The 13,544-nt window shown below is 43.9% G+C and overlaps 1 protein-coding gene across 1 annotated transcript; it reads right to left on the bottom strand.

Annotated features, from left to right (window-relative positions):
* Nucleotides 1-3,552: 3,552 nt before the first annotated feature.
* On the bottom strand, nucleotides 3,553-13,176 carry b3gat1a (beta-1,3-glucuronyltransferase 1 (glucuronosyltransferase P) a; the record flags this gene model as incomplete). Its single annotated transcript, XM_079731857.1, has 4 exons — nucleotides 12,775-13,176; nucleotides 9,798-10,309; nucleotides 5,676-5,972; nucleotides 3,553-3,639 (listed from the first exon to the last, which is right to left on the bottom strand). The coding sequence occupies exons 1-4, from the start codon at nucleotides 12,884-12,886 to the stop codon at nucleotides 3,553-3,555; spliced, it is 1,008 nt and encodes a 335-aa protein (XP_079587983.1). The 5' UTR covers nucleotides 12,887-13,176.
* Nucleotides 13,177-13,544: the final 368 nt, after the last annotated feature.

Below are 13,544 nucleotides of genomic sequence, written 5' to 3'. Positions count from 1 at the left end.
GCTAGTATTTCATAGTGCAAACCAAGTAAGCGGACCACATGCAGGTTTCAATTCACAACACGACAATGGCGGATGCCAGGTTTCGTTTCCCAGTTTGCATCTCTTTATTCATCTTCATCATGTATTTGTTTTTTTTTTCTAAGACAGTCGCTATGACAAATGAAACTTGAGAGTTACATGCAAAACTGTGATTTACATAAGGAACAAGGATGGCAATGACATTAGGTAGGATGAGCTCTGGTAGGAGTGCTGTGCACTAGAGAAGCCCTTAGAGGGCAACAACAGTCAATTACATTGAATGTTTCAAAGTCTGCACCGCTCAAACTGTAGATTTCCGTTCTCTTCAACTCCCAGTAAGCCCTGCCACTGCTGCAGTAGTAGTTTAGTGCACTGAAAGTGGAGCCTGCGGATTGGTCGAAATTTTTATTTCAGTGGCTCTTTAGTTCTCCATAGTCTCCTTAGGCCCATTACATCATGTTTTCCTATTGGACTGTTATACGCCCCAAAGTTGTCCTATCACATCGCAACATCAGGGAACCCAGGTTCTGTGCTAGTACCAGACCACATGAAATGAGCCAGAATAGATAACTTGTGAAATTAAAGACCTGAGGGAAGGGTGACTAACCATTTAAAGTAGATCATTTAACAAATCAGCTGATCTTTCCTCCTTGTTTTACAACACTATATTTTGAGTGATATGGCTATTATAATTTAGAGCTATTAAATAACTGCCAAACCTCTCCCCATTTATCGCCCACTGTCCTTCAGGTATTTCAGATGACATCATTTATTGAAGTGAACAGCTGTCTACGACCTGCCAAACAATGCAGATAAACAAAAATATATGTATTGTCAACAGCACTTAGAAGAAGGAGCGTGCCAGTGATTCTAACCTCTGTTACTACCCTGGTTTTTAGTTGGGTGTGCCATTTTAAATCACTCGTATTAATTATGAATGGGGGAGGACGGGGCATAGCATGTAATACTAATAATAATTCAATTGCACATTCATGCTTGGAATAAATAGATAAATAAATATATTAAAATGGATATTTTTAAATAAATAGTTAAGAGACAAGTTGGCATTTAAGTGTATACATGGGGGTGGAGAATCGGTCAAGGTGTCCGATGTCTTATCTCTTCCTAAACCCATATCATGCAGAGCGCTTCATTATGGTCATGAAATATATGTGATATCTATCTATTCATTCATTCATTTGTTCATTTGTCTGTCATTATTTGATAAACCCCAGCAGGTTAGTATTTATTACCTCTACATAACATACCATGAGTTATCTGGGTTTAAAATTGTTCTGGGGCTAGTTCCCAAGCGAGACTACACTGCAGAGGCTCTGGGGTAAAATAAAGTTGATTCTCTTTCTGGCGTGGTATCTACCTATATCTGCTTTACTCTATACTAGTGGCAGGCAATGTTCAGATAACCATTTCTTTGTACTGCACTGGTACAATGTATTTTTTAAGTGGAACAACTCCCTAATATAGGATATATAACCAGTGTTGGATTTTGAATACCCAACATTTAACTGACTGCTGCTCTCAGTAGCCCCATTTTATTTTTTATGATATAATTTCACCTTATTGCACCCAAAAATGGACAAAACTGACTCAAACTAATATAATACTTTAAATCAATTGACCTGTACAGAAAATCCAATTGTTTCCCTCTTTGTTGTGCTTTTTCGTTATTGTGGTTTGAATTGGAAAAAAAGACTTTTGGGCCGGGTTGTAATCATATCAGCCTGTTATACTCACAGTTTTATTTAATACTACTCTTTCCTGGAATGTATATCTCTATTTCATGGCCTACTGCCCCCATTCTAGTCAACAGCTTACGTACACAGACTGGGTTGCATAAAGTATTTATACTCTGCAGTTGATGACCCACTGTACACCAGTATTCTCCCAGAGGCTTGACGGGAACTGGGTCGGCATTTAAGAATGCCTCTCTTGTTGTGTATTTGTTATCAATTCCAAAGTCCTACAAAGGAATTTGTTTTGTGATGCGCTTTCACTTTTTGACATGTGATAAAATCTATACGAGCCTGTGCTATGTTATAAAAAAGTGCAGTAATGAAATAATTCCTAGGACGTCGAGGGAGACTGAATCAGTTAACATACATACAGTAATGGCGCTATATGTTATTTTATCCCAGAAAAAAACATTGCCTTGAATCCCTCCTGATTGTTCGTTTTGAGTTAGGTATTTACAGGTTGCCTCTAAGGGAGATGGTAGGTGCATTTGCAGTTGTTTACCTCAGTGTTTAATGTATACATGTAGGTTATACTGTAGCTCCCAAGAACAGAAGATCTATGTTACACCGCAACCAATTCAAACATTTTGACTGACTTAAAATGCAAGAGCAATAATGACATAGACGATACTGAAATAGACAATGATAAAGAGTCAAACATAGGCGAAGAGTCAGTAGTTTGTGACCAGCAAGTAAAACGCATGTAAACAACCCCAAAAAAATTAAGTTAGAGCAAACTTTTCATACAAAAAAAGGACATTCCTTCCCTTTTATGCCTGTGCTTGCTAAAAAGTAAAATCCATTAACAACAAATGAGATCCATTGTTCAGGTCCATGTAGCTTTGTTGTTGTTTTTCTGTCCAAAGTGGTGATGCGGGCTACATTTTGCATCTAGGACTTACACTTCAGGTGTACTCTTTCATCCAGGTGTGTCTCTTTCCATCAGTGAATCCCTATTCGCGGAGCCCCACTGTGTGCCGATCCAGGCCCATAGAGCCCTCGCTCTCTCACCACACTGAGGTCATTTGTTTCATTTGCTCTGCTCCACACAAGCTCCATGGGTTGGATCGGCTGGCTCTTTGCGTGTTGTTGTGCTGTCTCTTGTATTATGTCCTCAGTGGGCTACCGTACCATGCAGGCTAGGACTTTTATTTCCTTATTTCTTCCAGTCACCCAGGAAAGTCTTCTCGTCGGTTCACCTGCGACAACGCGTGCAATGGCAAAAAAAAGGTGGACCTGATGAACGTTTGCCATATTCAACTTGTATGTGCTTTAGTATAATACATTTTTCTTTTTAATCTCAAAGATTATTAAGTGTTTTGTGAAGAGGAATTGCAGTGCCTCTCCAAAGCCAGTCCTTTTGTCAGATAGTTAAGATGTGAATGCAACTGGACCACGGTCCATTATTAATCTCCTTTTAGCATCCAGGGTGGACCACCTGGAACGAACAAAGACAGATATGTTGGGTAATAGCACACAGGGTCAATCAATGACAACGCAATTTAGCATTTTCACTGCTCAATTGCGGCCTACAGCTGTTGTAGTGTATTGTGGAACATGAATGCCAAACTCCCGTCATAAGACGACTTCAGGCAAACAAGATGACCTTGTAGTGTTCTAATGTTTAAGTATATTCCAGCCAGAGGAGCAGGGTGTAAAATGCTATTCAGGCCTTTGGGCAAACATGTTGTGGGGGATGGATTGCAGTCCAAAAACAGTTGTTTATGTAATATTTCAGCACATAGTTTACCATATTTTCCGTGGTCAGGGGGAACTGCAGTCAAATCTCAACGTTGGGGTCTGTGAAGCCTTTCTTGCCCTCGTTAACTAGGACGGGTTTCTCCGTTCTCGTGTGCCATACGAGAATCTAGTGAGGACACACACACACACACACACACACACAGACACACAGACACACACACACACACAGTGTAAATACATGAATTAGCAATTTGACCACTCCCTAACACTCATTTATTAATTAATCTCTTCTCCCTTTCTACTTGTGCATCGTGCATGGCATTAATCTACGCAATCTCATGACGTGCTATGCACATGCAAAAAAGCTAAAGTTTCCCCATCCGGCCACCCCTATTGAAACATTTCAGGGGGCGCCACTGCTGGAGTGTGTGTGAAAAGGGGCCAATAGGAGGCCAGCTCCCTCAAAATATAGCGTGGCTTTTCTCTTTCAGCTCCCGTTACCGAATTAATGCCTTTCCGCTGCCAGGGCCCGAGAACAAAAACCTTGTTCCTCTTGAGCCACTGTTAAAGATGAGTCTGTATGCATGAGCTGCAAGGAGAAGACGCCGGCCCTCCCACAGCTCCGCCGCTTCAGCTCTCTTGCAAGTAAACGGCACAGATCCCCGGGCCGCATGATACGAGGGGTCTAATCAAGACTTCCGCAGGTCGCAGGATGACTCGACAAATGTCCAGGCGAAAGATCAGGGAGATGGAAATATAATGGGACAGAAAGAAAACAAAACCGGTCCTATTTGTCCGAATACCCCACCCCCCTCCTCCCTGTCTCCGGCCCCGGGCACCGGAACGCTCTCGATGTCTTTTCATCTGGGCGCCGGCGCAGCACCGGGGATGAATAATGCATGGGGATCTGTGTATGAGATGTGCCATGGACCCACTCCCGCTTTACTCAGGTGTACAGGGAGGTCAATAGTCACCGTTGCAGTGGTGAAGATGAAGATTATAAGGAAGTGAGGTGCCCGCGCACAGTTTGCCATCTCCCTCCCAGCCCCGTCTTCCCTTCTACCTGTATCTCTCTCTCCCCCCCCCCCCCCCCCCCCCTTGTGCTCATCTGCAATCAGTAGAACACTCCTACCCACCCCACTCCCCTACACGCCTCCTTCACCACACAACCTCCTCCTCTATCTCCTCTTCCCTGAGGTTTCTGGCTTTTCATCTGTCCCACTGGATGGCACATAGAAGTGTGTGTGTGTGTGTCTGTGTGTGTGTGTGTGTGTGTGTGTGTGTGTGTGTGTGTTTGGCGCTAGCGTTTCGGCTGATAGTGACTTCTGAGCTTCCTCTGGCCAACAGGTCTTCGCCCAGAGAGCGGCTTAGCGGAGTGACCGGGCCAGGAGCCTCCAGCATGTGTTTTGGAGTAGCATGGATCAGCAGGCAGCCAGCACTGCTGCCACTTCCCTGGAGGGGTTAGTGCTGCCCCGGCGCGAGCCGCTGTGTGGCCGTATGTGTCGGTGGAGCCGGGCTGCATTCTAATCAGGGCGCTCGAGTTGTTTATTTTCTGCTTCCATCTCAACTTTGGCAATCTTTTAAGCCTTTGCTAACCTTTAAGCAGGGCACGAGCGTATTGTGGAGAGTAAGAAATGCAGTAATGTTTCAAAGAACTGGGTCATCAATCTCAGTCATCAAATCTATTGTAAGACTCTCTGGGTGTGGGTGCTGATATATGCACGTTGCATTATTATGCGGTGTTCTCCCTTGATTTACATGAAAGTGTAAGAATGTTTCTGTACATAAAAGTATATGAGTAGGAAAAGCGGTTGAAAGGTTCTTGTTCATTTCTAAAGCTCCTGAGCTTGCAAAATAATGAAAAAGATAAATAAGTGTGGTGTTTTGCTCCTTAAATGATTTCTTTATCAGATAGATAAGAAGGTACACATTAACTTCATTAACGCCCTGAGGGAAATTACTTTGTCACGGCAGCAAAAAACCTGATAATGAATAAAAGTCACAACACTAGCATAAGCAATCAGGTACAAATTATAATGGTTAAAAGAAAGCCCAATAATGGTGGTCAAACAAAAGGTGAGAGGGTTAGGATTAAAAATAAATGAATAGCGAAGCTGGAAATACTGCAGTGTTCCAGTGCCCCTGGTCAGAAGTGGAAAGACTAAAAGATAGTTGGGTAGAGGAAGGTGGGGGAGGGGGTACCTTAGTGCAATTGGCTGCTTTAGGCTCCAGGTCGTTGAGTGTGACGAGTTCTCTGAGCAAGCTGCTCTCTTGGTAGCCCCCCTTCACCCCCCGGAGCTTGAAGTAGGCCTGGGGCTTGAAGAGCACCAGCCTGAGGTTGATGGCGAAGCCGGCCATGTCGATGGCGAAGGGTCGGTGGGGGTCGAACACGGTCTTCCAGCCGTAGACCTTTCCGGCAGCGTTAACCTTGGGTGACTCATAGCGCAGGCCGCCCACAAACGCCACGGGCCAAACGGAGACCTTCCGCGTCGATCTCATCTATAGGGAGAGTAGGAGAGGAGCAGAGCGAGAGGTGTGTTAGGGATAAGAAATGTGGTGATGTGCGTGCATGGCCCGCTTCATACAAGCATCTTGGATCTCTCTTCAAATTAAAAAAAGTTGTAAATTGTTGGGAATTTCAAGGGGATATTTTTTTCTGTCTTAACGGGCGGGAAAACCTGTGCGAGAGATGTAAACACTCTTTGTGAAAGTCATCTCTGGAGATGGTGTACGCTAGGTTTAATCTAGACCGAATAGCGATGGTTTCCTATGCTATTGTTGTGAAATATAGCACATTGACCAGGCCATTGCACAGCATTAATCTAACGCACCACTCGGAACTGTGGAAAGTCATTGTTCTTAGCAGCCCTTTAATGAGCCTGGGTCAACATAATAGTCAATAGTTGAATGTGGAGAATGCAGAAACCGGCCAATTAGGGCAAGTGGCTTTGATACTGCTCGCCAGGGAAGGATTCCTGGGACGTTATATAGGCACTCCTGTCGTCTTAGAATGTGGCTTTGTCCTTTAATCTTCTCACATCCAGCCCTTCCCTGATGCTGTATCACTCCATCCTCCCCTTGTGTCTGTCTCTCCAGTCAGCAAGAGTCGGCTCAATCAGTAAAGGGAAGGCTTTTTTATAATGAGGGGAGAAGGAGCTCTGTAAACAAGGGCATTTAATCAAACTCGATGTGCCAGAAATAATGATGCTCTTGTTTCATGGTGTGTGTTTGTGTGTGTGTGTGTGTGTGTGTGTGTGTGTGTGTGCGCGTGTGTGCGTGTGGGCATGCATATCTGTAAGTGCGTACAAGCTTATGATTTTCAGCAAGTTTCTCTTACATCGGTGTGCTGGGTTAGCCTGTGCCCCATGCATAAGTGTAAAAAAAAAAAGAGTGGTATCCGGGGAGCGGTCAGCTCTGTAGATCAGAGAGCAGCAGAGTTTGAACACTGTGTAGCGGCTTCATAGCTTATGATAATACATTGATTTGAGATTTAGAGAATGGGAATGTTGCCAGATTTGTCCGGAGACTACAATTTAACAAGCTTTGGGTGTTAGGTTGGAAGGATGGTGAAGTGCATGCGATTGCAATCCTGTGTGCCTGCGCTACCATCGGTACCGCTCACTCTTAATTTGCCCCTCAGTGACTCAGACCAATAACACTTCCATCACCTCTCAGCAAGCTCACATCTGCTCTGCCTGCAATCAGGATGCAGGGAGGACCAGAGACCCCGGAGCTGACACACAGTGTGGGAATCAGCGGTGCTCCGGAACACCTCCACACTCCATGATTGAAACCAAACCAGGTACTTTTTTAGCTAGTTATTTAAAGATTCAGTCTTACTTTGCATGAATCGAGAGCACCGTCAGGGTTGAGCTGTAGCTTTACTGTTACTATTTTAGAAATGTAATGTGTGTGAATTTTTTTTGTCTTTCCCACCTTTGATGGAAATATCAGTAAAGCAGCAATATTTTGACAACCATGGCAAGAAAGTTATACTCGTCCCAATTTCCTCATTGAAGTGTTCGTATCAAGTTTTCTCAGGTCTCTGGCTTTTGTTGTGTTTTTGTGTACATGCTTTAGGGAAAAAAGGCCCTACACTCGGTACAGCGCAGTAGAGCACAAACTAGCATATTCTCTGCAATGTAACTCACTTACTTAGAGATTCTGTTTGTGTTTTCCCATATTGCCATATGCATGTGTAAGCTCTTCGAGTACAAGAAGTGAGTTGTGGGCGCAAGGGGACCTGCTGAGATAATATAGCGTGATTCTGCCAAGCTAGTGAAGAAAAAATTGTTAATTCAAAACTCCAACTGGGAAAAAAGACAGGAAGCCAGTGTAATTAATTGGTGCTATAGGTGCTTACACACTGCCCCAATAAACACCAACTATAGAATGTTGGCTGAAGTTGGCCAATGGTGAATTAACGAAGCTCGGCTGACCACAGCCAATAACCCCCTACAGGTAGGGCCCATTGGACCGTTTGTTGGCATTGGGCAGTGTCAACCAACTTTTTGAGTTGGTATTCTCTTGGGTGAAATAAGGGGTGTTTTGGAAAACCTAAGCAGAATTAATTTCAAGTATTAAATCAAGAACCGTGGCGGCCTTTTGAATGAATGGCTCTGAGCCAGTCTGGGCATCAAAGTTTTAAGAAGACTCGGTCGGATGATCAAAGCATACAGAAGCATACTTCACCTCCATAGTTGTAGCACTAAACATACAAGAACTTTTTCTAACTTTTTTTTAACCTCTATTACTTAATGTAGGTTATTGTTTTCATTATTGTTAAGAACTAGAATTGTGTTATTTTTACGGAATCAAACCACATTACACTAATGTTATGTTGCTGTATTTATTTGCTTGCTTCAAATGGGGCATTATTTTGTGTGTCCCTACCTGCTCTGTGATTTGGGCTTTGGCCTTGAATTCTCTTTTTTTATTCAATTTGCTGCTTTGTTGCAGCTTGTATAGTACAGCCTGAACATTTTGTTGGGTGGTTAATTTCAGTCTTTGTTCACCAAGTTTAATATGTTGGGGGGCCAATTATTTGAAGAATATATATCGCCCTTGTATTGGGGTTGTCGCACCACGTTATTGTGGCATTTGTTTTTATTGTTGCAGGTTCCCATTCTTCAAGGGGGCTGTCGAAGTTACAGAGTAAGTATGCTTTGTAGTTCTAGGAAACTGAGACGACTCACATTAAACGTTAATTTTCCATGCAGTGCTTCAAAGTGATGCAACCCAACTTCAGTTAATACATCTTTCATCAATTATTAAATTCATTTTCAGCATCTGAAAAGCATTCAGTTTCTGAAAACTTTAGGAGCAAAGAAGCTGAGTATTATGTATTTTTTTAGATGAGAAAGAGTGCATTCTCTCGGTTTTAGCTTTGTGAAAGCAGTTCTGAATGATAGAATTGGCCTGGCTGGCAACGAGGAAATGCACTTGTAAGTAATTAGCTTTCTTTTCTTGTATTTCTCAAATTAATTGGCAACCCAAAATAGTACAACATAGTGATACCCTGCTGCAAACAGAAACAAATGAGGTGTACAGGAAAAACAACAAACAAAACAAATCAAATCACGGCTAGACCCCTTTTCTCAGCACAGGGATTAGTCTTTATTGCTGTCTTGGACTGTTCCTAGTCCTCCAATTGAACAAACACACGCCGTTAAGACTCTGCAGGTGATTCCAATTGCAGCAGTGCGACTCTGGTCTTCAACCCACTGAAGCGTCTGCATGTAACGCCTTAAGTAATTTCCCCCTGACCAGCTCACGCTTTCAGCCAGCCCTCCATCCAAGTTCAGATCTGGGATGTATGCTTTCAGCCCAGACAATGGATCTGTGTCCATCTCCACTGTGTCACTCACCAACACCCCCACGTCTCAACCGGCCTGCTTCCCGCCTTCAAATGAATTGCTTCTTGTTATATTACGTGACAAGGGTTCTAAATCCAGACCTCACTCATGCGTGGTTCCTGGATAGTGGGTGCTTCATCCCGGCTTCACAGGGATACACAGATCGAATTGTCTACCCATTTTCAGGAAATTCTTAAGCTACTATAGAAATAACCTTTTTGACAGTGGTCAAAAACGAGACCACGTTGAATTTTGTTTTAGGGGTCGGTGCAGTTGTCCTGTTTAAACGGTAACAGTCTGTAAACTGTAACAGTCAGATATCTTTGTCTCTGTCAATGGTGAGAATAAAAGTACTTTGCATCGGTGCCCAATGCATCAAAATGTACCGTATACTCAGCTTCGGGCTGATCGGAAGTCAGGACACAGCCCGACAATGACTGATCACTCATCATCGCTGTTCATCACTCACCTCCTCGAAGAGCTCCAGGCTGTACGTGTTGTCGTCGTCCGCAAAGTAGACGATGCCCGGCTGGCTGCTGTTGGCGTTGAAGGTCTCCCTCAGCCAGCGTAGGGCCAGGTTCCTCTGCATGGTTCCCCGGGGTATCCGGGGGTCCCGCGTGTCCCCCCGTAGCTTATAGTTCCTGGGGGTCTCCACGTTGAGGTGGGTGTAGTTGAGCCCCGTGTCTCTGAGCAGCCGCGTGACCAGGGGGGTCCGCCGCTGGGAGTCCTCGACCAGTATCCAGTGGAGGTTGGCCACGTGCAGGAAGGTGTTGGCCAGCCGTGTCAGCTCGGCCTTTTGCACCGGCCGGCTGTAGGTAGGCGTGATGATGTGGATGGTGGGCAGCACGTCGGACCAGGGCGGGGGCCTGGTGTACACGTACTCCGTCCTCACCACCTCCACGATGTCCTTGTCCGACGCGCAGTACTCCTTGGAGTCCTGCGCCTGCCCACCGGACTCCTTCTTTCCCTCGCCGCCATCATCTGTGGGTGGGGTTTTGGGGGCGGGTGGGAGAGCACGTGTAAGGTGTTAGCTAACCCCTGGGCTGCCCGCTCTGTGTATCGGAACCCAATGGGGTAAAGTGTACCTGAGAGTCGGTGGCGTTGGACTGCAAGCCTCTCTGGTAAGATATAGATCTCTTTTACTAGGTGGTGACAGGCTGCGAAAAGTGAAAGCAGTCACTGAGAGAGGATATAACACAGCTGGATGGACAGTGATACAGGGGCCAGGGGCAGTGGGAGGGCAAGAGCGCTGGAGCTATTTGCTGAGTCTAGAAACTCCACTGAGAATATGAAAAAAAGAAAAAGGAGGGAGCGGTGATACGGCAACATGCATAGTTGAAGGTATCAAGTGATTATTTGTTACTTTCCCTTTGCCCTGCTACATTAAAAGGTGTTTCAAATGGTCATTACGCTGACACAATATGGACGATAACAAACCAATCATGATACATGCAGGGAATTGGGTTCGAATAAGACCGTGGTGAATTAAAGCCAATACACGGCCCATCTTCAGAGATCCCTAATGCTCTTTTTGTTGAGCACAGTTTTGCTTTATCAATGTCTACCATGCTTGCTTGGCTAGGAAAACCCCCCCAAAAGGAATCTGCAACGTGAAGGCAGTGAGACACAGTGGCTTTACCGCAGTGCTAAAGGGCATGATGGGGCAGCCTAATAGCACGGGCTATGATGAATAGAATCTAATTACGAAATCATTAGGATCATTCATATATTTCATCATTGTGCCACGGCTCATGGTGGCAATCTTTATTACTGTTTTGGCCTAGCTCCATTTTCACACCTCAAACATAAAGAGGATTATTTTTTTGCCTCTATTTGCGCCACACAGATTAACACAATCTTCTGATGACCAGATGTTCCACGTTGCCTGCCAGCGCCCCCCCCCCCCCCCCCCCCCCCCCCCCCCCCCCCCCCCCTTCCCCTGCCAAAAACTTGAGGTCCTCGTCAAAGATCAAACAAAGGATAGCCCCTGGTCAAGGCTGGGCCAAATCTGTGTGGCACATAGTTATTTGTTGTCTTAATTAGGATTTTATTTAATGTGGTTGATTTTAGGCTTTTTCCTCGAGGACAGTGTGAGAGACTGTGTGTAGCTCACGTTTAGGTACAGCCGAACTGCTCCTCGCATAAGACTTTGTGGGCTAGCCTAGAGCTGAGGGGAAGGAGCGGTATTGATTTTATGTCAGTCTAATTTGGTTTTTGGTCACCGTGCAGTGTACTTGACATTTCACACTGCTGGTTTGTGGTCTCTTGTGGGAAAATAAATTAGAGCCCTCATGTGAGCTTTGTGTAGTTAGTTATTTACCGTGTATTATTCATTGTTAATGGGGTAAACATACAATAAACATTTAGCTTTTGCTCAATAGTGCAGATTTTGTATGGGATCTATATCTGGGTTTCAAATGCCTGTACTGAAAGCATATTTGAATGTTCCTTGTGCATAACAAGGAATGTGAAAGAATAAAACGTGAAGGAACGATATATAATGAAATGGAACCAAATGTGAATATGTGAAGGAATTCAGTTATTCAATTATTTTCAAATTATAGTATGTACAAATTTGAATCTTGTATTTTGTGTGTGTATATATATATATACAAATATATGTATAAGCTATATTGATGTATCAGGGAGGTATATTTCCATAGTTTTGTTCGTAAACATCCTTGATGAAACGACCAATAGCAACACATTTTTCCCCTGCTCATCATTCTGGTCCGTAGCAACGCTGCAAACGTCAGACATGCACCTAATATGGGCTACTGATTCCTGTGACATTACAGCCCAGCACAGACTAGGCACTCCATTGGTCGCTCAACAGGCTAAATCCTGACAATAGCCATCGACGATAACACATGCGCACAAGTAGGTGTGTGTGTGTGTGTGTGTCTGTGCAATAACAGACAGGTTTATTTGTTTGTTATACGCATTTTCAGTAAACACTACAAAATTATTCTGTAAATAAATGTGAAAATGGGTTCTGTGGACATAATGAACATATCTGGCATGTTTTAGTGTGCTTCTAGGCAACAATCGTCACCTACAGCACCCGAGGTGAGAATGTAGCTGTTCGCTGTAAAGCAATGCCCTGGGAGCCAGAGGAAAACACTGGCTTCTGGTTATTTCATGTGGGATGTTGACAGTAGAAAAAACAAGGAATTCCCCAACCTTGTCCCAATTTTTGTTTTTTGTAATGTTTTATCTCAATCAAGTTGTTCACCAATAACAATAATTATTAGAGGCACTTTAGTCTCTTTCGCTTTTACAATGGGCCTATTTAAAATATAATGTAACAAAAAACACAATGCTGTATGTATTCAACAGATACCTAACAAGTATGGAGCTTTGAGAATAGCCATTGTTGGCATCTCATGGTATCTCTCCAATGTGTAATGAACCTGGTGGAATGCAGGACGGAGGACTTTGCATACCCTTGCGGATGGCAAGGAGTGGCGCGATAGCACTTTGGTGCCAAACGGTGATGAGCAGAGTCCAGGGTAACACAATCAACACGATGGCAAGAATATCTCTTCTTTTCGGCATCTCCAGGATTGGTTATGTGGCTCGGCATTACCTGTGCAGGAAGGACAGAGAGGGGAGGGGGAATTAGGATAATTGATTCAGGAATTGTGCCAACATCAAAGGGAAATTGTAGAACCGTCTTTCTTCTTTTGATGTTTGAAATTACACTCTTCCTCTTCTCTAAATTCTGCTCCTTTTTTATGATTGCCGTATTCTGGGCATCTTCAGAAGATATTTTCACTTTTCTAATATATTTGATTAATGAAATATTAAAATGAATTCAGACATTAATTGAGTGATTGCTACTTGAAAAACACATACTAAAGCATTTCTAATCAATGTGCCCAAGAAACATTGACTCTTCACATACGCTGCAGTATTGATTATCGGCATGGCGTTTCTGTTGGAGCAGGGCCCTTTCGCAGCAGTGATCTTAACGAAAGAAAGTGGTAGTAACTTAATTCTAACATAATTGCGCCAATTATAGTTTATAGTTCTGTCTTTATGCCCCCGTTCTCTCGGAAAGCTGCCAGGCAAAGGGGGGCCTCATTTCAAAGTGAATGTGCCTGATGCAACAATAAGCCACACACGCGCTGGTAACCAAATAGGTCTTGGTTTTTGTACCCTTTTTTGTTCAAAATGAACACATGAAGAGGGTGATCTTCTTGTAAAACATAGA

Source organism: Pollachius pollachius (genome assembly GCF_949987615.1).
Source record: "Pollachius pollachius genome assembly, chromosome: 3".
NCBI classification, from domain to species: domain Eukaryota; kingdom Metazoa; phylum Chordata; class Actinopteri; order Gadiformes; family Gadidae; genus Pollachius; species Pollachius pollachius.
The sequence above is the reverse complement of the archived record's forward strand: the minus strand, read 5'-3'. Positions and strand labels throughout refer to the sequence as shown.